This window comes from Barbatula barbatula (genome assembly GCF_947034865.1).
Source record: "Barbatula barbatula genome assembly, chromosome: 12".
Lineage (NCBI taxonomy): Eukaryota > Metazoa > Chordata > Actinopteri > Cypriniformes > Nemacheilidae > Barbatula > Barbatula barbatula.
In genome coordinates, this window is record NC_136775.1 from 6618710 (window position 1) to 6639843 (window position 21134).

Genomic DNA, 21134 nt, shown 5'->3' on the forward strand with positions numbered 1-21134 from the left:
AAAGTAAATTGGTATACATTTCTGAATACCATTTATTTCATAAAGCAATATGATTTGTGATTATCTTTATTATTTTATTACAATCTTTATATATTTATTACATAATATCAAAGAAAGCTGGTAAAACCCCAGCAACAGAATCCCAGTAATAAAATTGCCATATCAAGAAAGATCAATGCAAAATTTGTTGGAATTTCCTACTATATATTTTACAAACATAACAAGCATAATGGAAAATACAGCACATTGTAATTTGTCAGAAAGCTCATCAGTTGCGACTTTAGAGGATGCATTAAAATAACAAGGGTTGCATGTAACTTACATCCCAACAGCCAAGATTGTAAAGAAGTTCACGTGCCACCAAGTTTGTTACCATTAACTGCAACAGGATTTTAAGGCAGAACTGTCTATCGGGGGCTATTTAATTGGATTTCTGGTTCAACAATATTGAGACATTATACATTTTTAGGTATACTGATTATCTTTGTTACAACAGAAGACAGGCATTAGAACTGTTACTCTACATTCACCATGGGATTTCTTAGGTTTAAGATCCTTTTGTGCTTCTGATCATTGACTCCATCATGGCCCACTGCTCCTTTGTGACCTGCCAAATAAAATCAAGGTAAACAGATGAAGTAATCATTACTCCCTGTTCTACAGATGTGATGGACTCACCTTCTTCAGATCATTGAACTCTCCAGCCATGGAGACGTATTCACCTCCATCCATTCTGATGACCTGTGAGGACAGGGGAGTCATTAACGCCGCAAAAGTTGTAAAAAAGAATAATTACATGCTCTGTCAGAGATCCTTAACTTTAGGGCCATTACAGTAATGTGCCAGCCTGTATATATCGATCTCTAGAGAACGGATTCTTCTAATCCTCCACAATTTCCCTCCGCTACCCATGACAGAGAGTAATACAGAGAGCGAGGGTGGCAGTGTATGCCCTTGGCTCTGTCTTTTTTTGGCTGTAAAAGGAGAGGCCCTGTGGGGAAGATGGTTGGTTGAGCTCTTGCCCGGAGAGATGCAAGGTCACCAAACTCACCGCGCCTGACACCCAGCTGGCGTAATCGCTGCAGAGGTAGGCGGCGAGGTTGGCAATCTCGCCAGGAGCGCCCAGACGACCCGTGGGTATCCTATCCATCATAGACTTCTCAAACATGCCCGTGGGATCCAGTCTGCTAAAAGCACCCTTCAGAAAGATGGGGGCGCTGTAAGCACGGGCACGGATATATTGAGGTGTTTTTTAAATACATGCAAGTAAATAATCTAACAAAATAAGGGCCTTATTCTTTGCTTATTCGTTCATCTTTGTTATGAACACAATACCTTGGTTTTGATTGGTCCCGGCTGAATGACATTGAATCTCATACCGTATCTGCCCCACTCTGCTGCAAGAGACCTGTGGGTATAAGAGAAGCAGTCTGAGGACACTAAATGATTTAATTCAGACCTTTCGCACTGGTTCTGACTGATCCGGAATATGTCCCATGCTTTCCAGGGACATCTGGTCATTCTATCTATCAGACATCACCGCTTCAAGTGCCATTATCTCCCTGTGACTGAAATTCTACTGTTAGGTTTATCACACTGGGGAATGACAGTGGCTCAGGCAGGGTACAGCACTATGGAGTTCTTGAAAGGCTTCAAGGAAAATACAATTAAAAAAAGCTGTATAATATACTTGAAGTGTTATGACAAATAAGGCTAAAAATTGATACTACTGTATATGTCAAATTTACTTATATGTCAAAGAATAATTGATTCAGATGCATAACTTCTCCATGGAATCAAGACCATTAGAAAATATGTCCTATGACAGAAAAGCATGCATTCCTTGTGTAGTCCATCATGTGCTCATGAATTGACATTAAATCTACAATTTCATATAATAATAGACAATTTACTATGAAAATGTTCAAACGTGTAAACAATGTCGTGTTGTTTTCCCTTTTGTTACTCTTGGAATATTTAACATCCCTTAATCATGATTCAACCCCCTTAAGGGGAAAAGATCAAGATCCCATCTCACAATTAAAATGTAAATGAAACAAACTGCCACCTTCATTATGTTAATGTATGCAGGCCTTGAAAAATAGAAGGACATTTGACATTCGCCTCAAATGAAGCCACAACCTGCTAGCGCGTGCCACCTGAAATGCTGTCTCACTCTGGAGGTAAATAGGGTACATACTTGCACAGCGTTTCAACTCCAGATTTAGCCGCAGCGCTCGGCACCACGAAGCCAGAGCCACTCTCAGCGTAGATTGTGGTGATGGCCAAAAAGGCAGCACCTTTTCAAATAGATACAAAGAGTTTAAAATGTATCTATTTAATATATAAATCATTTCAAAGTAGTCCATTTAACTAAACAAATTGTGTGTTATATCATAACGCTGTAGCCAATCACGTTTACAGATATGAGCCTTAGATATGTAATAGACTAGGCACTGAAACGATTTCAGCTCTGCTTCTGCAACACGAGAATGAACTACTCACACATCCAATATCGCGTCTAGTATGTAACTATAATCAGGGGTTTGAGCTCATGAGGCAAATGGAGGCGGGGACTACTTTGCAAATTCATTAATCTGGGTAAACTTAATAAGTTACAATCAATTAAGGCATGAATGAAGAAATTATTATTAAAGAAAAACCTTTTACATATGCTATAAAATGATCAGATGCTGTGGGACTTGGGAAAGTAAACATATGAAATGTAATTGTATTAGCAATTCATCACATGTCAAAACAAGTAACCATGATGTAGCTTAAAGAATTTTTAATATACCATAGAATCTGAATATTGAATCCATTTGGCTGAGGACTTTTAACTTATCTTGTGCACTTACTGCCACCTATTGGTCATACTAACTAATCATAGCCAGTCAAAAGTTTGTACACACATCACAAAACATCAGCCATCAAAACGAATTATAAATAAACAATATGTAATTTAATATATAAGTTTTTATATACATGTGGAAATACTGTAGACATATTCAAGTTCTTAAAATTAGTTTCTATAACCCTAAGAATATAGGATTTACCTTTCTCAGCTTTAATGAGACGCTTCCCAACCTCCAGTGTGATGTAGGCCGTGCCGTTCAGGACAATGTCAGTAATGGTTTTCCAGGCATTAGGTGAGAGCTTCTCTGAGGGACAGATGAAGTTTCCAGCAGCATTATTTATCACCACCTGAGGGACAGAGATCAAAGATGATGGAATCATACAGAAGTTTGCAGGTTCTGTCAGATCTAGGAGTTTTATGTGTTTGGAGAATCTCAATGTGGAGGTGTGGACTTGAACCTACATCGGGTAGACCGACATCACTGACAAGCTGGTTAACAGCAGCTTCCACTGAAGCAGGATCTCTCACGTCACACTGGATAGCATGAACCTTACACATTTGTCATATGTATAAAAGAAACAAATAAATAAATTGAATTAATAAAAAATTATCACAATAATCCTGATACATTGAGTTGCAATGCACAGCAAACAATAATATCCATGTACCTTGTTTCCTGTCTGCTGTGAGATTTCATCAGCAGTTTGCTTCAAAACATCAAGTTTTCTGTAATCACAGGAAGTGAAATTATTATAGAACTTAATTACATTATCTAAGCTACTTACGTAACATAAACATACAACCACTACCATCATAGATACAGATGAAAGAGAGATGACTAACCTGCTGGCTATCACACATTGTGCCCCCAGAGCAGAGAGATTGGCGGTCATGCCTCGCCCGAGTCCAGTGCCCCCTCCTGTGATGAAGGCCACCTTGTTTTGAAAGGTCCCTGGAGGAAGCATGACACCTTCAGACGCTGGAAAGAATCCAGCAGGAGAGGAACTGCTCTGGTATAAAGTGTATGACCCATTTCCAAATAACTGAGGATGCAAACATTTTATTTTTAAAGATAATACCAGCCGCAGAATGCAAAGAAACTGTAGGCAGGAAGTGGGTCAAAGGTCATTAATACCTTGTGCACATATGCACAATACATCCAAAAAATACAAAATGATTTAAATATTAAACTTACTTTTATATATTTGTATATTTGTAAGGCAACAGGTGTAAAACGTAAACCACGTTTACATGCATTACTTTCCTTCCCAGTGTGTCACTTTATATATTCCCATTCATTTGAAAATTTTAGAAGCCAATATATATATATATATATATAAAATGCACAATAAAAACATGATTTTTGTAAATCTTGAAAAACGAAGTTATATCCGTCTTCATATAAAATATAAATGCTTTTCCAAACTATAACATCGATACACAACACTTGAGACAGTCATTGAATAAGTTATTTTGCATTAAAGCCCATGGAGAAAATGAAGTATATAAAATATTACTCTACCCGTGCTGGACTGACAAACTTAGTCGGGGTTAAAAATCTATATAACCCTCTAAAAAGCACCATGACGTCAAAAAAATCTTTTAAAGAGTTCAAATAGAAAAACAACCTTGGAGACAAAAAGTAGTGAAGTCAGAATCATCCACTCCGCGTAAAATGACGCTACAATAAAAGTCCGAAACTCCCGGATGATTCTTCCGGTTTCCTGTTCGCCCCGCTGATCTAGAATCAGCCGTGCGACGCATTGATCCAATAGCGTGTTTGTAGTGAGTGACGAGCAGATCCTGAATCAGCCAATGCGGATACGATCTTATGCCTCTATTTCACTTCTGATACACAATAACAAACGGAGCAGATCTTTCACGTCAGTGTCTATATAGTGTTTCTATATAATGTACATTTTGCTAGTATCGCTTTAGTATTAACGCGGTTTAAAATGTAAAGTGTCTTTTGAAGAAATTAACAAGCTGACCAGCTAACCTGTTTGTTATTTGACAACGCTGGGAGCCAAACATCAGGTACACAACATGTTAATATGAATGTTAATGCTTCATTATACGCATTGCATATGTCACTGGTTGTTTATATTTAGAGAAAATAACAATAAGGCAGTTGCTCTGAGTTTGGGTGTTATTTTAGCCACTGTTGCTAACAGATATGATGCAGCAAATCATGTCTCATGACACTGGACACAACTGATGTTTCAAATATTTTATATATAATTATTGTAATTCAAAGTCATTTTCAATAATCATGTAAAGAGATACTAGTAACTGTACAACCCTTACACAAAGAAAATATGTTTTCCTATATAATAACTGTAATATTTATGTGTGTGTGTATTTCAAAGATTTTATAATGTCTTTTTGAATAATATAAGTATAAGTCATATTTTATAATATTACAATGTGTTACATAATAATACACAAGGAAATACAGCTTTTCAATAATGATTATTAATATTCATATTATTAAATATATTGTATTGTTTTTCCAGTATATTCCTATATATTTTAGTTTCGTATAGGAAGAATATTCCCACGTGAAAATACTGTAATACACTGTAGTAATGTTTTAAACCTTGCTAAAGTAAATAGAAATAGATAAGTAGATAAGTTTATCGATTTAATATAGTTCATATGACAGAGTACTTATATATAGTATACCATGGTATTGTATATTTAGTATACTACAGATATACTACAGTTTACTACAATTTAGTACAGTTAACTGTAGTATAGTCTAAAGTACTTCCTGTGTTTTGATAACAAATATCCAGCCACCCAGTCATGTAAAATAAATGTTTTCTGTCTGTTTTATTTGTATTAGGTAAAGAATTTTCTTGAGGACCACTAGCTCTAACCCAGTAAGATGGGGAATCAGCTAGCAGGAATAGCTCCATCACAAATACTCTCAGTGGACAGTTACTTCTCCGACATCCATGATTATGAGTATGACAAAAGCCTGGGAAGTACACGGTTCTTCAAAGTGGCCAGAGCCAAACATAGAGAGGGTTTGGTGGTGGTTAAGGTCTTCGCTATCCAGGACCCCTCCCTGCCCCTGACCAGCTACAAGCAGGAGCTGGAGGAGCTGAAAATCAGACTGCACTCTTGTCAAAACTGTCTTCCTTTTCAAAAAGCCACGCTCACTGAAAAAGCAGCCATTCTATTTCGCCAGTACGTCCGTGATAACTTGTACGACCGCATCAGTACACGTCCATTCCTCAACAACGTGGAGAAGAAGTGGATCGCCTTCCAGATCCTCAATGCTGTGGATCAGGCCCATAAAGCCGGTGTGCGTCACGGCGACATTAAAACCGAGAACGTGATGGTAACAAGCTGGAACTGGGTGCTGCTTACAGACTTTGCTAGTTTTAAACCCACATACTTGCCTGAGGACAACCCTGCAGATTTCAACTACTTCTTCGACACGTCCAGGAGGAGGACGTGCCACATCGCTCCGGAGAGATTTGTGGATGGCAGCATGTTTGCTACAGAAAGTGACCAGACAACTCCGCTTGTGGATCTCTCCAGCAATAGCCAGAGGACCAGAGGAGAGCTCAAGCAGGCCATGGACATATTCTCAGCTGGTATAAATGTTGTCACGATGGTCGTGGAATATAATGTGACATCTGATTCTGCAATGACATTTTGCATTCTTATTTTTCAGGATGTGTGATTGCAGAGCTCTTCACAGAAGGCGTTCCACTCTTCGATCTCTCACAGCTGCTGGCTTACCGTAACGGACATTTCCAAACTGAACATGTGCTGATGAAAATTGAGGATCGAAGTATAAGAGAGCTGGTACAATTTCTTAACATTCCTTTTTTTAGATGTTTAGCATTCTTTTACCTTAACTCTATACTCAATACTAACTTGTGTCCTTTGAATTTCTAGGTGGCGCAAATGGTACAGCGAGAACCAGAAAAACGTCTGACAGCCGAGGAATACCTGAAACATCAGCGTGGCAAAGCTTTCCCAGAAATCTTTTACTCCTTCCTCCAACCATACATGGCCCAGTTTGCCAAGGAAACCTTCCAGTCTGCTGACGAAAGGGTGCTGGTGATCCGTAAGAACCTGGAGAACATTCTCAACAACCTCGGCGGGCACGCTGGAAATTCAGAAAAGCAGGAGAAGGCATCTGAAGAGCTAAGTTCTTCTAAGGAGCAGGGTCTGGTGGTGCTGGTGTCTGTGATCACTTCGTGTCTCCAGACGCTGCGATTTTGCGACTCCAAGCTGGCAGCGCTGGAGCTGATACTGCATCTGGCAGGTCGGCTGAATGTGGAGATACTGCTGGACAGAATCACACCGTACATGCTGCACTTCTGCAACGACTCCATGCCCCGCGTCAGGGCTGAAGCCGTGCGCACGCTGACCAAAGTGCTCGTGCTGGTCAAGGAGGTTCCTCGGAATGACATTAATATCTATCCGGAATACATCTTGCCTGGGATTGCACACTTGGCCCAAGATGAAGCCACGATTGTCAGACTAGCTTATGCGGGTAAAATAGAAGGAATTGTTTGTTTGATAAAGTGATAGTTCATCTAAAAATGACAATTCTGTCTTCATTTCAAACCTGTATGACTTTATTTCTTCTGCAGAACACAAAAGAAGATATTTTAAAGAATGTTGGTAACGGACAACGATAATACCCATTGACTTGCCTTGGTTTTGTTTCTGTTCAATTGAACTGGGTACTGCCATGACATTGTTCCAAATATCTTCTTTTGTGTTCTGTTAAAAAAAGAACATCATGTAGGTTTGCAAGGACAAGATAATCCAAAAATGTAAATTTTTAAGTGCACTATCACTAAGTCAAATGAAGCCTATTAACTTTTTAAAAAAAGTGATGGCACCTTTTTAGATGATGTCATCATAAATACATATTTTTCCTCTTTCTTCTTCCTACTCTATCTGCCACTTATAAAACACGATGATGATAATGAATGATTGACCTTATATTTTGTGGTTTCTATAGAAAACATTGCTCACTTAGCTGAGACAGCTCTGCGTTTTCTGGAGCTGGTGCAAGAGAACAATTTGAGCTCCGAACAAGACATAAATGGAGAAGACACAGAAGAAACTCTTCACCCTAATGAAAACTACGATTCAGGTAAATATCGGTTCTTTTATGGTATCCCAATGTCCAACTCTTCTTCAAACTCCATTAATAACTGAGGTCAGTCTGTGGAGATTATTCATCTCTTGTCTGTAGAGTTGCAGGCCCTACATGAGATGGTTCAGCAGAAGGTTGTCACTTTACTGAGCGACCCCGAGAACATCGTCAAACAGACGCTGATGGAGAATGGCATCACGCGTCTCTGCGTGTTCTTTGGTCGGCAGAAGGCCAACGACGTGCTCCTCTCCCACATGATCACGTTCCTCAACGACAAAAATGACTGGCACCTCCGTGGGGCTTTCTTCGACAGCATAGTGGGTAAGTTGCCATCACGTTTCCTTTTAAGCATGCTAGAACCATGCTGTAAGCTACTTGAACAAGTCGGAAACATACTGTTGCTGCCTAGTAACCAGATATTCTCCTCCCTGCAGGTGTTGCAGCATATGTGGGCTGGCAGAGTTCCTCCATCCTGAAGCCTCTTCTGCAGCAGGGCCTGAGTGATGTTGAGGAGTTTGTCATTTATAAATCTCTCAACGCTCTTTTTAGCATGTGTCAACTGGGATTGCTGCAGAAACCTCACATCTATGAGTTTGTCAGTGATATTGGTGAGAGAATGATCTCTTGTAATTCTATGCAGTAGGCTTTGTAAATGTGTGTTTTAACAATTACAATGTTACTATCCCAAAGCTCCTTTCTTATGTCACCCCAATCTGTGGATCCGCTATGGAGCTGTGGGTTTCATCACTGTGGTCGCTCAGCATCTAAACATCGCTGACGTCTACTGCAAGCTCATGCCCCATCTCAATCCCTTTATCACCCAGCCTATTATACAGGTGAGAAAACATCACTGTGGTCATTCTTAACGTTACATTTTAGGGGATGTTCAGCCTTTACAGACCTGGGGACCGCCAGCTGTGGAATCCCTTAATAATAATTGTCTATCTCAAGAACTCAAGAAGTCTATCTCTAGAGGACATTTATCAGAGTGCTTGGAGAAAGATTTTAATTAGGTTTAACAATTTAATCTTTATTTATTCTTATTCCTTTTTTATTGAAGTCACGTTATTTGTTGGTATTGGCAGATTGATAAAGAGATCGTGCTGCTCAGCGTGCTGAAAGACCCAGTGAGTCGTTCCATCTTCGACTACGCACTGCGTTCCAAAGACATCGGCAGCCTCTTCCGACACCTGCTGCTACGGCAAAAAAAGCGCAACGGCTCCATCCCAGAATGCCCCATTCCAGAGGACCCTGCAATCGCTCAGCTACTTAAGAAACTGCTCTCACAGGTGTTAGAAAACCTTCCTACATTTTCTGCTCTGCATTTTCTGTAGTTATTATTCATGTACATGGTACCTAAAAGGTTACTTAGCAGTAGACAACCACAATTATTATCATACATAACGTTTATTTATTAAAGTTAAGATAAAGTATTTTAATTTATTAATTGCATCCCTTGTTGTTTCAGGCCATAGGCTTGACCTAGGGATAGTTCACCCAAAAATCAAAATTCTGTCATCATTTATTCACCCTCTTGTCATTTCAAACCTTAATCACATTAAGCTCTAATCACGTGATTTCTTTCAGGGAATGACAGACGCCGAGGAGGACAAGCTTTTGGCTCTCAAAGATTTCATGCTCAAGTCCAACAAGGCCAAAGCCAACATCATAGACCAGAGTCACTTGAATGATGGCGCTCACAGCGGCATTATTGAACTCGGAACGCTGGGCATCACCGGCCGACAGGTGGACCTTATCAAACCCAAGCAGGAGTCAGAAGACAAAAGAGGTGTGCTGCACGCTGGTGTTATGACTTATTTAATTCATTCTACTCATTCCATCGGTTTACCATTGAAATTAATGCATTATATTTTTTATTTGTGTTCAGATTTCATCAGTACTGCCACTGGTATATTGCTTGTTCTTGAGCTGTGTTTGATGTTACAGTTAAATCTTACACCTTGACTAACTCAGACCTTTCTCAATTTTGTCAGAACTGAGAATTCACAATTTGAACGCTGACAAATGTACTGTAAATGTGTCCTAGGAACAATGTAGAAAACAATGAAGAATCTATTTTATGCTATTATATGTATATATATATATATATATATATATATATATATAATATATATGTAGAATAACATATTATTTACAGTTTGTTTTCTACATTTGTGCTGTCACTGCATTGGACGCATGTATAGTACTACCCAATAATATACTATTTTCACACACAATAATACTAAAAATGCTTTTTGTTGCAGTCGGTTTGTCAGATTTATAGATGTGTGTGTGTGACAACTGAATTAATTTAAATGTTAATGAATGAAAAATTTGCAGAAGTTTTCCAGGAGCTTCCATTTCTTTTTTCCCAGACTTCCTTATAGCTCTGAAATTCTTAGGCATAATGGGCATTTAAGATGCACGAATATTAGATATTACACGTTTTTTAAATGTAATTTTATAGGTATTAATGGTATGGCAAAATTTCACAAACATAGTAAAATGTGAATCAATGTGCATCTTTATAACTTTATGGGCAGCAAAACTGTAGGGGGTTTGCCTTGAAATATTATTTACTGAGATGAGATTTATTAACACTTTAGTTTATTTTGTTTGGGAAATAACATTTTATTTGTTTCCTTTGATACTATTTCCAGTTAGCTAATATTAACTATAATAATATTAACTAAAATAGTTTGTGTTGCGTATTGGGTTACATAACAATGCACAGACTTTTCATGTGCCAGTCTGCTTGTCATTATTTTAATGGAGCATTGAATGTTAAAAAAACAAAGTTTTGTGTGACTTAGATCGGCTTTTAAAATGGATCCCTTTTCCCCTTCAGCTCGCAAACATACAAAACAGGATTCTAACTTGAACGAAGAGTGGAAGAGCATGTTTGGTTCTCTGGACCCGCCCAGCTCCACGCCGATTCCACCAACGGTACCTAATGTTCTAGTTCCGAGCAGTTGTGGGGAACTGAACAGAACTTTGGCTGGAGAGTGCCTGCGATCTGAGAGTTCCGAGCGGACTCTTATCCTCCCTCATGTTTCATTCTTAGTCCAGGTCGACCACTGAGCCGACAGTGTGCTATCCATCCCTCCTTCCTTTTATCTCTGTACTGCACTCTCCTCCATCTCCCTTTTTGCCATCATTTAACATCTTTCATTTATCAACATTGATGCCCTTTCATGCAACACCTGTATTACCGTGCATTTGCCTGTAATGCATTCAAGTGCAGTCAGTAGCATCTTACACCTTTCAGCCGTATTATTTACATGAGAAGCTGTTGTTGCCATGTGCTTCAACAATAGGGTTTTTAACTTTTAACTTCGTTTTCACTCTCAAAAGGTGCCCGAGAGCGGAGCCGTGCAGCCCAGAAAAGCAACAGCACTCCCCACTATTCAAGTGGTGCAGTCCGCAACCGGAACATCTACGTATCAACGACGCATCACCACATGCAAGGCAGAGCTGCAGCAGCTGGTGCAGCAAAAGAGAGAGCAATGCAACGCAGAGCGCATGGCCAAACAGATGATGGAAAGTGCCGAGTGGGAAAGCAGACCTCCGTTGCCAGGTAGAGCTGTCACATTGTTCACCCTTTGACCAACGGTTTGTTTTTTGCTGTTGTGTTTGTAAGAATAGGTTTAAATTTTTCTGCGGTGACCGACTTTTGCATTCCAGGGTGGCATCCAAAAGGTCTACTAGTGGCCCATCTTCACGAGCACAAAGCCGCTGTGAACCGAATCAGAGTCTCAGACGAACACTCCATTTTTGCTACATGCTCAAATGATGGAACTGTGAAAATCTGGGACAGCCAGAAAATGGAGGGCAAGACGACCACCACAAGGTTAGTTATTTCTTCTACACTTTTCTAAGTTGTTTTATTTAACTGTCATTTATTAATCACAAATGCTCATATTGCAATAGTTTTTAATAACTTAAATTATTTTTATTAAATTATAAAAGGTTTTGTATAGTCACCGTCTTAGGTCAATGCAGATAGCAGAGAAATTGGCGAGACTGATTCTTTATATGTGACCCTGGATCACAAAACCAGTCTTAAGTAGCACGGGAACATTTTTACTAAAAGCCAAGACATTGTGTGGGTCAAAATTATAGATTTTTCTTTTATACCATAAATCATTAGTATATTAAGTAAAGATCATGTTCCATAAAGATATTTTGTAAATTTTCTACCTAAAATATATAAAAACTTTATTTTTGTGAGTGGATGGGCTGCTACAGTGCCTCGGATTAACAACTTCAAAGGCGACTTTCTCAATATTTAGATTTTTTGCACCCTTTACTTCCAGAGTTTTACACTCTTGTATCTCCACCAGATATTGTCCCATCTTAACAACCCATATATCAATAAAAAGCTTAACTATTCACCACATTATCTTTTCAGGTCTGTACTGACGTATTCTCGGATTGGAGGCTATGTGAAAACGTTGACCTTTTGCCAGGGGTCACATTACCTCGCTGTGGCATCAGACAATGGTTCTATCCAGCTTCTCGCAGTTGAGGCAAACAAGCCCCCCAAATCACCCAAAGTCCAGTCCTGTCAGACCAGGTGTGTGCAGGTCATCATTTAACAACTAACCCCGCTTGTACTTACCACAATTCCAAATATTTCAGCACGGTGTAAATGTAAACTAAAAATATAATCAATGATTGGATTTTTTAATCTGTCAAATGTCTTTTCTGGAATTGAAGTCGAACCTTTCAGGATTTGTTTGTGAGCTGCTAAATAACAGAAAATATGTAAGTCGAGACAATAAGCTTGTGAGGAATTCAATCTTTATTGATACATTGTCACCAGTAGCATACGCAGTTTGCTCATCAGAGTGTTACCTGAATGGTACACATGCAAGAGTTGAAGTGAAAAAGTTAAACATAACTTGAATGAAATCAGTGTAAGCAAGCATAATGCTTTTGTGATCCATGACTCATTTTCTCTGACTCACTTTTAACCCATTTGCTCATTACAAATCATAGTAATGCAGGCGACCAAAGTGGCATACTCCTGAAAGTCCACACTGCCACTACCATCTGCATCCAGATCCTTAAAGATCTTGTCCAAAGCTGCCTTGTCTTCTGCTTTCTTTAACAAACAGAAAATTAAAATCAGTGAATTTCAGTTTTTAAGATAGCATGAGTTCACAGAAATGTTAAAAAATAAACAGTTTCTCGTTGCCTCTTACCCCCAAGACATCACCCATCTCTGCATTGAGCAGGTCCTTGAACTCGGCTTTGGACAGAATGGTCTTGTCTCCCTCCTTTCCAGAGTATTTATGAAAGGTGGCAATCAACAGTGCCATGGCTTTCTGAATTTGAGACATGTTGACTAAGAAAACAAAGAGAGGTCATTACTCTACCGTATTTAGGATTGACAGCTAGAAAACGTCACACCCACTATCAGCTTTGTAAACAGAACAGTTCACCCATCCTTTGTACACTGTTCAGATATGAATTTACATGAACAAGTGAATTATGGCCAACACCCTGAGCACACCTCCTCTGTCAACTTTGTGTGATCAAACAGATTTCTATCTGAATATGAGGACATGAGATCAGCAAAGCATGCTTGTAACCAAACAGTTCTTGACCTCCATTGAATACCATAATAGGAAGACATTACAATGGCAGTCAAAAGTGCACAAGAACTGTTTGCTTTATAACACTCTTTAAAATATCTTCTTTTGTGTTCAACAGAACATAGAAATCTATAAAGCTAATTTCCCTACAATAGAAGTCAATGATGTCCGAGAACTGTTTGGTTACTAACATTCACCCAAGTATCTTTCTCTGTGTCCATCAGAACAAAGACATTTTGTATAGATTTGGATGAAGACAGCATTTTTCCTTTTTGGGTGAACTGTTTGGTTATGTAACAAAATAGAAGTCTTAAAAACTGTTTTCATATGTATTAAAACCCTTTAAGAAACAAACTTAGTGTTCTAAAACTTTTGAAGTTTAACCAAACATTCAAATTCAGAAAGTACTCTGCAGGGCAGTGATTTCCGTCGGTTTTAGTGCAATACTAAGATCAGTTGAGGATTGAATGCTTCACTATAAAGCAGGTTGTAATTGAGTTAAGACCATTAAAAACTGCACCAATGTGCTGTATTGTACCTAAAATATTTCTGTTAGTACCAAACCCCACCAGACATTTACTCACCTTAGATTTCTGTAGAGTTCCCAAACAAGCAAAAGAAGGAATCAAGAGTGATGTTGAGGCTGGAGGGATGGGCAGTTTTATACAGTCCACAGAATAGCGCACACCCTATCTCCGTTTCTTTTTACGTAATTATCTATTGTTCATATGAAATCTCATTCAACTGGTTGATCCAGTTCCTAAATGCATAAGCTAATAGCTAGTTACACATGGGAACAATTATAGCTACCATTATTCGAGTGAGATTGAAATCAGCACAGGTTTTAGTTGACCGACTTGTGTGGCACTTTCACTACAAATGAATAAGTCTCATGACAAATCATTTAGCAATGCAACTTGAAATGCATGTTTTTTAATCAGTGCACTCTTAAAAACAAGTTTTTAAAGGATTTGTCATGTGTACAGATGTCGGTCAGATGCATTGATATTGTAACGATACAAGGCTTGCATTGACATGCAACTCATATAACAATCAGCTGTGGGTGCCGACTCGATGATACTAAGTGGTAGTAGATACAGTATATAGCTGTGTATATTATATAATGTATCACAATTGTGAAATATATAACCGTTAAGTGCCGAAAGCGATGTGATGTGTGTTGTATCTAGTCTCAGAAAATATAGAGGAATACTAAACAGAACAAAAGAGCCAGTTTACATTGCATTCACCTGGGGCCGATTGCACAAGCTGTGTAAGTTACAACTTCGCCTAGTTTTGACTTAAAAGGGCAAAGAGTTACAACTGAGGCACTGCTAAATATTTTGAGTTGCATTATTCAACTTAGTTGAAGCGTAATGCTATGTATTAACTAAACATTTACGGAAGCCTCCCGTCAGGTGAAACTGTAGGAATAGATTATGTAATGACATACATTTTTTGACGGCTCTAACAAGAACGATCCTGGCCTGCCTCCGTGTGTGTATATCTGCCTGTATTGTGCACGTCAAAATAAAATCATCTTTTTATTTTAAAAAGTAATATGAAATCACCCATATTTCATGACATTTATTATTGCGTTAATTAGGCTATATTGTTCTATATTGTATCATCATTTGTTTCTTATTTGAAATATGTTATCCATAATAGTTAAAAAATACAAATGTACCGTTATTATGAGGTTAAATAAGTTCTAGAGTGTTTTGATATTCCCAACCTTTCAACACAACATTTTCTCACAAATTTAAAGACTTTTGGACTATTAAAGTTAAACGTCATATTATGCGACTACGCATTACTTTACGGAGAGCTACAAAATACGCCTTAAGACCAAATGGTGCAACCGAATAACATACAGATTTAGTTACAAGTTAGCTAGTGGTTACGAAGCCTCTGGTGGACTTTACGTTCACATTTACAGTGGATATAGAAAATAATCTCCCCCTTCAATATAATCACAATTTGTTGCTTTGCAGCTTGAAATGAAGTTGGACACAGTTTTTGTTTCATCCAGCTGTTTTTACTCAGTGCAACTTTTAACATCAAGCTAAATGTATAACACCAACATGTTATAAAAAGGGAAGAAAAAGAATCACTGAGTTCAACAAATGACCTTAGGTGTACAATATCTCAATATAAGTATACAAACTCAATCAGGTGTCAAGAAGTGGAAAGTGTTTGGTACAACACAGACCCTTCTTGGATGAGGACGTCACTCCAAATGAAGGAGCTAGGATGAAACTGGTCAGAGAGGCTACCACGAGGCCCACATCAACACTGAAGCAGTGCCAATTAGGGTTTTATGACAAAGAGTGGTCATTTTGTGCATGTGACAACAATATCACAAATCCTCCACAAATCTGGTTTGTATGGGAGGGTTGCAAGAAAAAAGCCACTCCTCAAGAAAGGCCACTTGCAGTCACGACTAAGCATTGCCAAAACGCACCTTGAAGATTGAAAGTTGGAAGGTTTATCTTCCAACATGACAACGACCCAAAGCACGCAGCAACACTGACCACAAAGTGGTTAAAAGAGAAACAGGTGAATGTCCGTGCATGGCCTAGTCAAATCCCAGACTTGAACCCCAATGAAAATCTGTGGAATGACTTGAAGGCAGTTCACAAAAGGTCACCATCAAATTTAACTGAACTTGAGCAGTTCTGAAAAGAAGAGTGAGCAAATATTGCAACGTCTAGATGTGCAAAGCTAGTAGAGACATATCCCACCAGACTAAAGGCTGTTATTAAAGCAAAAGGTGGTCCAACAAAATACTGATACAAGGAGGTGATCCTTTTTCCAACTCGGGGATTCTTTTTTTTATAACATGTTGGTGTCTTTCTCTTGGATGTTGTCAGTTGCGCAGAGTAAATACAGCTGGATAAAACAAATACTGTCCATCTTCATTTCAAGCTGCAAAGCAACAAAATGTGATTATTTTGAAGGGGTTGATTCTTTTCTAAATCCACTGTAAGAAAGAACTTATGAATGGCTGGTGCAACCCTACCCAAGTTTGAATCACATGTTCTCCATTGTGAGGATGTGCTTTATATGTGAGTTGTGGGGAAGTGCATCAGAGCAGTAGAGAGGAAAATAATACTGGAGGGAGAAAGGGTGGGGCATCATACAATATGTCATAAAGAAATAATGGACGAGGATGAATTGTATAAAAATAACACAAGAACCACAAAGTGGAATCCAGCATTTCAGGAACCTTTGGGTGTGTTCGAATGTTTGTAAAACTCACACCTAGGTGTTCAGGTAATTAAGCCGTTGGTTCTCTTTCAGGTTTTTGGATCTGAAGGATGAGGGCTGTGTGGTGGACGTTCATCACTTTAACTCTGGGGCGCAGACGGTGCTTGCCTACGCCACTGTGAATGGTTTCTTGGTGGGTTGGGACCTCCGCAGCAACAGCAATGCCTGGACTCTCCGTCACGACCTGCGTCTGGGACTCATAACGTCCTTCGCTGTTGACATGCACCAATGTTGGCTGTGTGTGGGTGAGTCTGCTTCGCTTCAGATAGGAAAATATATTGTATGTTATTTCACGAAAACTGTAAGATTTGATAAACTTGAAAAATGAATCCATTTAAGCTTCACAGAGCTTTTTTTGGTTCTGCCCTTTAAAGGCACAAGCAATGGCACTATGGCATGCTGGGATATGCGCTTTCAGCTACCGATTTCCAGCCACTCCCACCCGGCCCGAGCTCGAATCAGACGCCTGCTCATGCATCCACTCTACCAGTCTTCTGTCATTGCAGGCAAGTCCCCTTCTGTTCTTTAAATCAAACTGAACTATAATTTTTATTCCGTCGGGTTTTATACAAATAGCAGCTTTACACTATATACTAAAGCTGACAAGATTTCTCATAGTTAATATAGATATAGACATGTGGGGAGATGTGGAGATTTTAGCGGCATCAAGTGGTGACCTTGCTAATTGCAACCAAAGGCTCACTCCAACCCTCACCCCTCCCTTTTGAAGCACTATGGTGGCTGACACAGAACCAAGATGTCTTCACGTTTTTGCTTTTTTATCGAAGGAGATAATGTATTTAAGAAACAAGCTTTTTAGAGCACTTTGTCTGTTTAGGGCTACTGTAGAAACAACATGATGAATTCCATGTAAGGGGGCTTGCGGTGTATATAGAGAGAAATAGCTCATTATAAGGTAATAAAAACATAATGCTTCATTATGTAAGGTCTTTATACACCTCGGAAGCGATAGTTATGTATATTATGTGGCATTTCTGTCAATAGATCCTCCGAAAGAATTACACACAGCACCTTAAAATGAAGAAATGTACCGTGATATGCTATCACACAGTATGTGATCGTAAAGACGTTTTCTTGTCTCTTCAGCTGTGCAAGGTAACAACGAGGTTTCCATGTGGGACATGGAGACAGGAGACAGGAAGTTTACGCTGTGGGCCAGCTCCACCCCGCCGCTTTCAGAGATGCAGGTATGTTGTCACCTTCTCCATAACAAAACCCATTCAGAGACCCTTACCTGATCTGATCAAACTTCATCTGTTGCATTTTACAGTCATCTCCTCACAGTGTGAATGGGATATACTGCAGTCCTGCTGATGGAAACCCTCTGTTACTGACAGCTGGATCTGACATGAGAATCAGGTGTGCTTTATTAGCGTATCAAATCACTGCTGGATCCTTTAGCAGGAAAGATTAATAGTATATATCATTTTTATACAGGTTTTGGGATCTGGCCTACCCCGAGAAGTCATACATTGTCGCCGGTGGTGCGAATGACTCTCTTCATTGTCCTTCCGTGTTCTACAACCGCAAGATCATCGAGGGGACAGAAGTAGTACAGGTTTGAAGCTACTTCCATTTTATTCTTGTTTTCAGCATTTCACATTGAAATGTTCAGGGGTTCTTTATTTATTTATGTCTCCCAAAACTCACTAGGAAATTCACAGCAAGCAGAAAAGCGGATCCACCGAAGATGCACCTCGCCGTGGCCCTGAGTCCCTCCCCGTGGGCCATCATGACATCATCACTGACATCGCTACTTTCCAGACTACACAGGGCTTCATAGTCACGTCCTCTAGAGATGGTATTGTCAAAGTCTGGAAATGAGGTGTGCCGTGCCCTTTGTATGGACGTCCGGACAAGTTCAATGTAAATTTAAATCTGCCAATTAATATAATTGTATCTGAAAATAAAATACATTTAAAAAAGAAACTAGGCAAAGTATCCTGCACTGGTAGTGAGACCTTGTTTAGGCAAAGTATACATTTGTTTCGACGCATGTACACATGTGTAGCTTAAGAATGAGAGACATGCAAAGTATGGGACTGAACCTTCCACTGTAAGCGCTATTATAGGAGTGCATTCGTTAAAATAATGCACAGAAATAAAAATACACTGAAGTGATCAGATCTTTAGTTTTTAATGTTGAATGCCAATTTAGTAAATGACATTATATAGAAAAAAAGTCCAGGTTAATACAATAACTCCAATAAATCCACAAACCTCAACGAGGGATAAATGAAAACAGAATAGTTAACAATATTTGGAAAACTATTTTGATTTGTCAGTCATCAGTTCTGGCATTTAAGTTGTGTGTTCCTGAATGTACAAATCAGTGAGTAAAGACAGAAAGCCTATAAGTAATTCAATCTTTATTGATACCTCACCTGCAACATTTTTACAGATTACTTCTCAAAGTGTTAATCCTGTAGGCACGCAAGAATTCATGTAATAAACAGAATTTATATGCACTTAGATCATTCTTTAGCAATACCGCCGAGCAAAGTAAAGAACTGTCCACAGTGCCATTACAATCTTCATCCAGGGTCTCAAAGAGATGTTCATAAATTGATTATTGTCTTTTAACAAACAGAAATGTTTGATCAGTTGTTTATTTCAGTTGTCAAGTCGGCATGCATGCACAGAAACCTAACTCTTTAGGACAGTTCATGCAAAAAGGATCGGTTTTAAAAGAAAATGTTCAATAGAAACATTTCATTGTTGCCTCTGACTGAACGGGCACCATCCAGCTGTGCATTGAGCAGATCCTTGAACTTGCCTTTGGTCAGAGTGATCCTGTCTCCATCCCTTCCAGGGTATTTTATAAAGGTTATAACCATCAGTTTCATCATGGCGTCAAAAAGTTCAGGCATGATGACTTAAAATGAGAAGACTGAATTATCAACTGTATTTTGTCTGTACATTAGTAGAGGATATTGAAGCTTTGTATACAGGACCGGTTACACAGCTTTTGTGCACTGGGAGTCATACATATGGGATGGATGAAAAGAATTGACATCAACAAGTGAATCATGGCCAACACCCTACTCAAAGTAGGGATCGCTGCAACCCGGAGAACTGCAGGTGGGAGGAGTTGACGCCACAAACTGCATTGTCATTGAGAATGGCAGGAGGTAGAGACAGTAATGATAACATTATTAAAAATTACATTTTCATTGTAGTTTAAGGTTTTAGTTTTTCACATTTTGTCAAAATGCATCAAATGAATATACAATAAAACTAAACTAAAAGTTTTTTTATGAGCAAAGCACATTTTAGTCCACCGGAAGTTCAATGCAACGTTACGGCCAGCATGGCATAATTCAAGTTTCAACAAATAGACACTCAGCAGCTAAACGTCTTAACATTTATATAAAAAATAATCATGCATATTTTTATTTCAGAAACTCTTTTCACAATTACGCCATTTTCGCAAAGCAGTGTATCAGAACTTCCGTTTTGCAAAAGAACTTCCGTTTTGAAAATGCAAAAGAATTTAACAACAGTGACTGAAAATACGAGTGGTCAAGACACCGGTAAGATTATTGTATTTAGTATCAGGCACGTTAATATTTCGTAATGTTATTGACTGACAGAACACTTATTCGAGTACTTATCCTAACACCTTCGCTAACGCAAAAAGAAAACCTTCATAATCAAACTGTTCAACAAAGAATTTATATCCTTTATCTTGCTTCTTATCGTGTCTTTAGGAACTTGTGATCTAGCCGTATTTGTGGCAGCTGTGCAAGTGATTGGTAAAGTCCATTCTGAGGCACTGGCGAATAACCCATAACAGCTAACAAACTCCATTGACATCCATTAAAAAAAACTAGCATCCGGTCTCCTTTCCCTCCCTTATAGCATTAGCTGTTACGCTTTCTTGCCTAATGCTTGCAATGGCTGCAGGTTTTCCTTTAAAAAGGGCTTTGGTATGTTTTTGTATGCATGTGTGAAGCAGTGATGGGTCCTCTCAATACACTGACCATCGAGAATTATGGCTTTCTCGGAGACTTCTATGTGTCAGTATCTTAAAATACTACACCAAATGTGGATTAGGAACCAATACTACTACACACAACATTAAATAAACCACTGTACAGCCCACTTGCAGCTTAAAGGTCTATTCTGGATTTACTAGACATCACTTTTAAACCATGTAAATGAATCTATAGTATTAGGGAAAAGAAACCCAAACAGATCCATTAATGAGAGATTATCACAAAAATCATTTATAATGGGATTGATGATATGG

The 21134-nt window shown here is 38.8% G+C and overlaps 3 protein-coding genes across 5 annotated transcripts; 1 reads left to right on the top strand and 2 right to left on the bottom strand.

Annotated features, from left to right (window-relative positions):
- decr1 (2,4-dienoyl CoA reductase 1, mitochondrial) lies at positions 1 to 4553 on the bottom strand. Its single transcript, XM_079468579.1, has 10 exons — positions 4380 to 4553; positions 3701 to 3900; positions 3526 to 3583; positions 3320 to 3406; positions 3057 to 3204; positions 2201 to 2300; positions 1336 to 1408; positions 1052 to 1198; positions 679 to 741; positions 1 to 607 (listed from the first exon to the last, which is right to left on the bottom strand). Exons 1-10 carry the CDS (start codon positions 4440 to 4442, stop codon positions 548 to 550), a joined length of 999 nt encoding a protein of 332 aa, XP_079324705.1. The 5' UTR covers positions 4443 to 4553; the 3' UTR covers positions 1 to 547.
- Positions 4554 to 4631: 78 nt separating this feature from the next.
- pik3r4 (phosphoinositide-3-kinase, regulatory subunit 4) lies at positions 4632 to 19349 on the top strand. 3 transcript variants are annotated; one of them, XM_079470256.1, is made up of 20 exons: positions 4632 to 4894; positions 5706 to 6465; positions 6546 to 6679; positions 6773 to 7376; positions 7854 to 7988; positions 8091 to 8312; positions 8426 to 8599; positions 8682 to 8827; positions 9077 to 9280; positions 9579 to 9780; positions 10840 to 10937; positions 11346 to 11568; positions 11676 to 11841; positions 12403 to 12567; positions 16895 to 17106; positions 17236 to 17367; positions 17969 to 18069; positions 18153 to 18241; positions 18320 to 18440; positions 18536 to 19349. In XM_079470256.1, exons 2-20 carry the CDS (start codon positions 5748 to 5750, stop codon positions 18704 to 18706), a joined length of 4017 nt encoding a protein of 1338 aa, XP_079326382.1. In that variant the 5' UTR covers positions 4632 to 4894; positions 5706 to 5747; the 3' UTR covers positions 18707 to 19349. The 3 variants fall into 3 exon arrangements, with proteins under 3 accessions (XP_079326382.1, XP_079326380.1, XP_079326381.1); XM_079470254.1 differs by having other exon boundaries at positions 4693 to 4894; positions 10840 to 11060; XM_079470255.1 differs by having other exon boundaries at positions 4758 to 4894; positions 6561 to 6679; positions 10840 to 11060.
- On the bottom strand, positions 12780 to 14227 carry LOC306901190 (ictacalcin-like). Its single transcript, XM_079468774.1, has 3 exons — positions 14176 to 14227; positions 13199 to 13341; positions 12780 to 13098 (listed from the first exon to the last, which is right to left on the bottom strand). Exons 2-3 carry the CDS (start codon positions 13334 to 13336, stop codon positions 12964 to 12966), a joined length of 273 nt encoding a protein of 90 aa, XP_079324900.1. The 5' UTR covers positions 13337 to 13341; positions 14176 to 14227; the 3' UTR covers positions 12780 to 12963.
- Positions 19350 to 21134: the final 1785 nt, after the last annotated feature.

Bases quoted from the DNA above. Each gene is read 5' to 3' on its own strand.
- decr1 (XM_079468579.1), bottom strand. From the start codon at position 4,442: ATGGTGCTTTTTAGAGGGTTATATAGATTTTTAACCCCGACTAAGTTT. The intron at 3,584-3,700 runs GTTAGTCATCTC...CTGTGATTACAG, and splicing joins CAATGTGTGATAGCCAGCAG to AAAACTTGATGTTTTGAAGC. The intron at 3,407-3,525 runs GTACATGGATAT...CAAATGTGTAAG, and splicing joins CACAGCAGACAGGAAACAAG to GTTCATGCTATCCAGTGTGA.
- pik3r4 (XM_079470254.1), top strand. From the start codon at position 5,748: ATGGGGAATCAGCTAGCAGGAATAGCTCCATCACAAATACTCTCAGTG. The intron at 8,828-9,076 runs GTGAGAAAACAT...TGGTATTGGCAG, and splicing joins TCACCCAGCCTATTATACAG to ATTGATAAAGAGATCGTGCT. The intron at 17,107-17,235 runs GTGAGTCTGCTT...TGCCCTTTAAAG, and splicing joins CCAATGTTGGCTGTGTGTGG to GCACAAGCAATGGCACTATG.
- LOC306901190 (XM_079468774.1), bottom strand. From the start codon at position 13,336: ATGTCTCAAATTCAGAAAGCCATGGCACTGTTGATTGCCACCTTTCAT. The intron at 13,099-13,198 runs GTAAGAGGCAAC...TGTTTGTTAAAG, and splicing joins AGATGGGTGATGTCTTGGGG to AAAGCAGAAGACAAGGCAGC.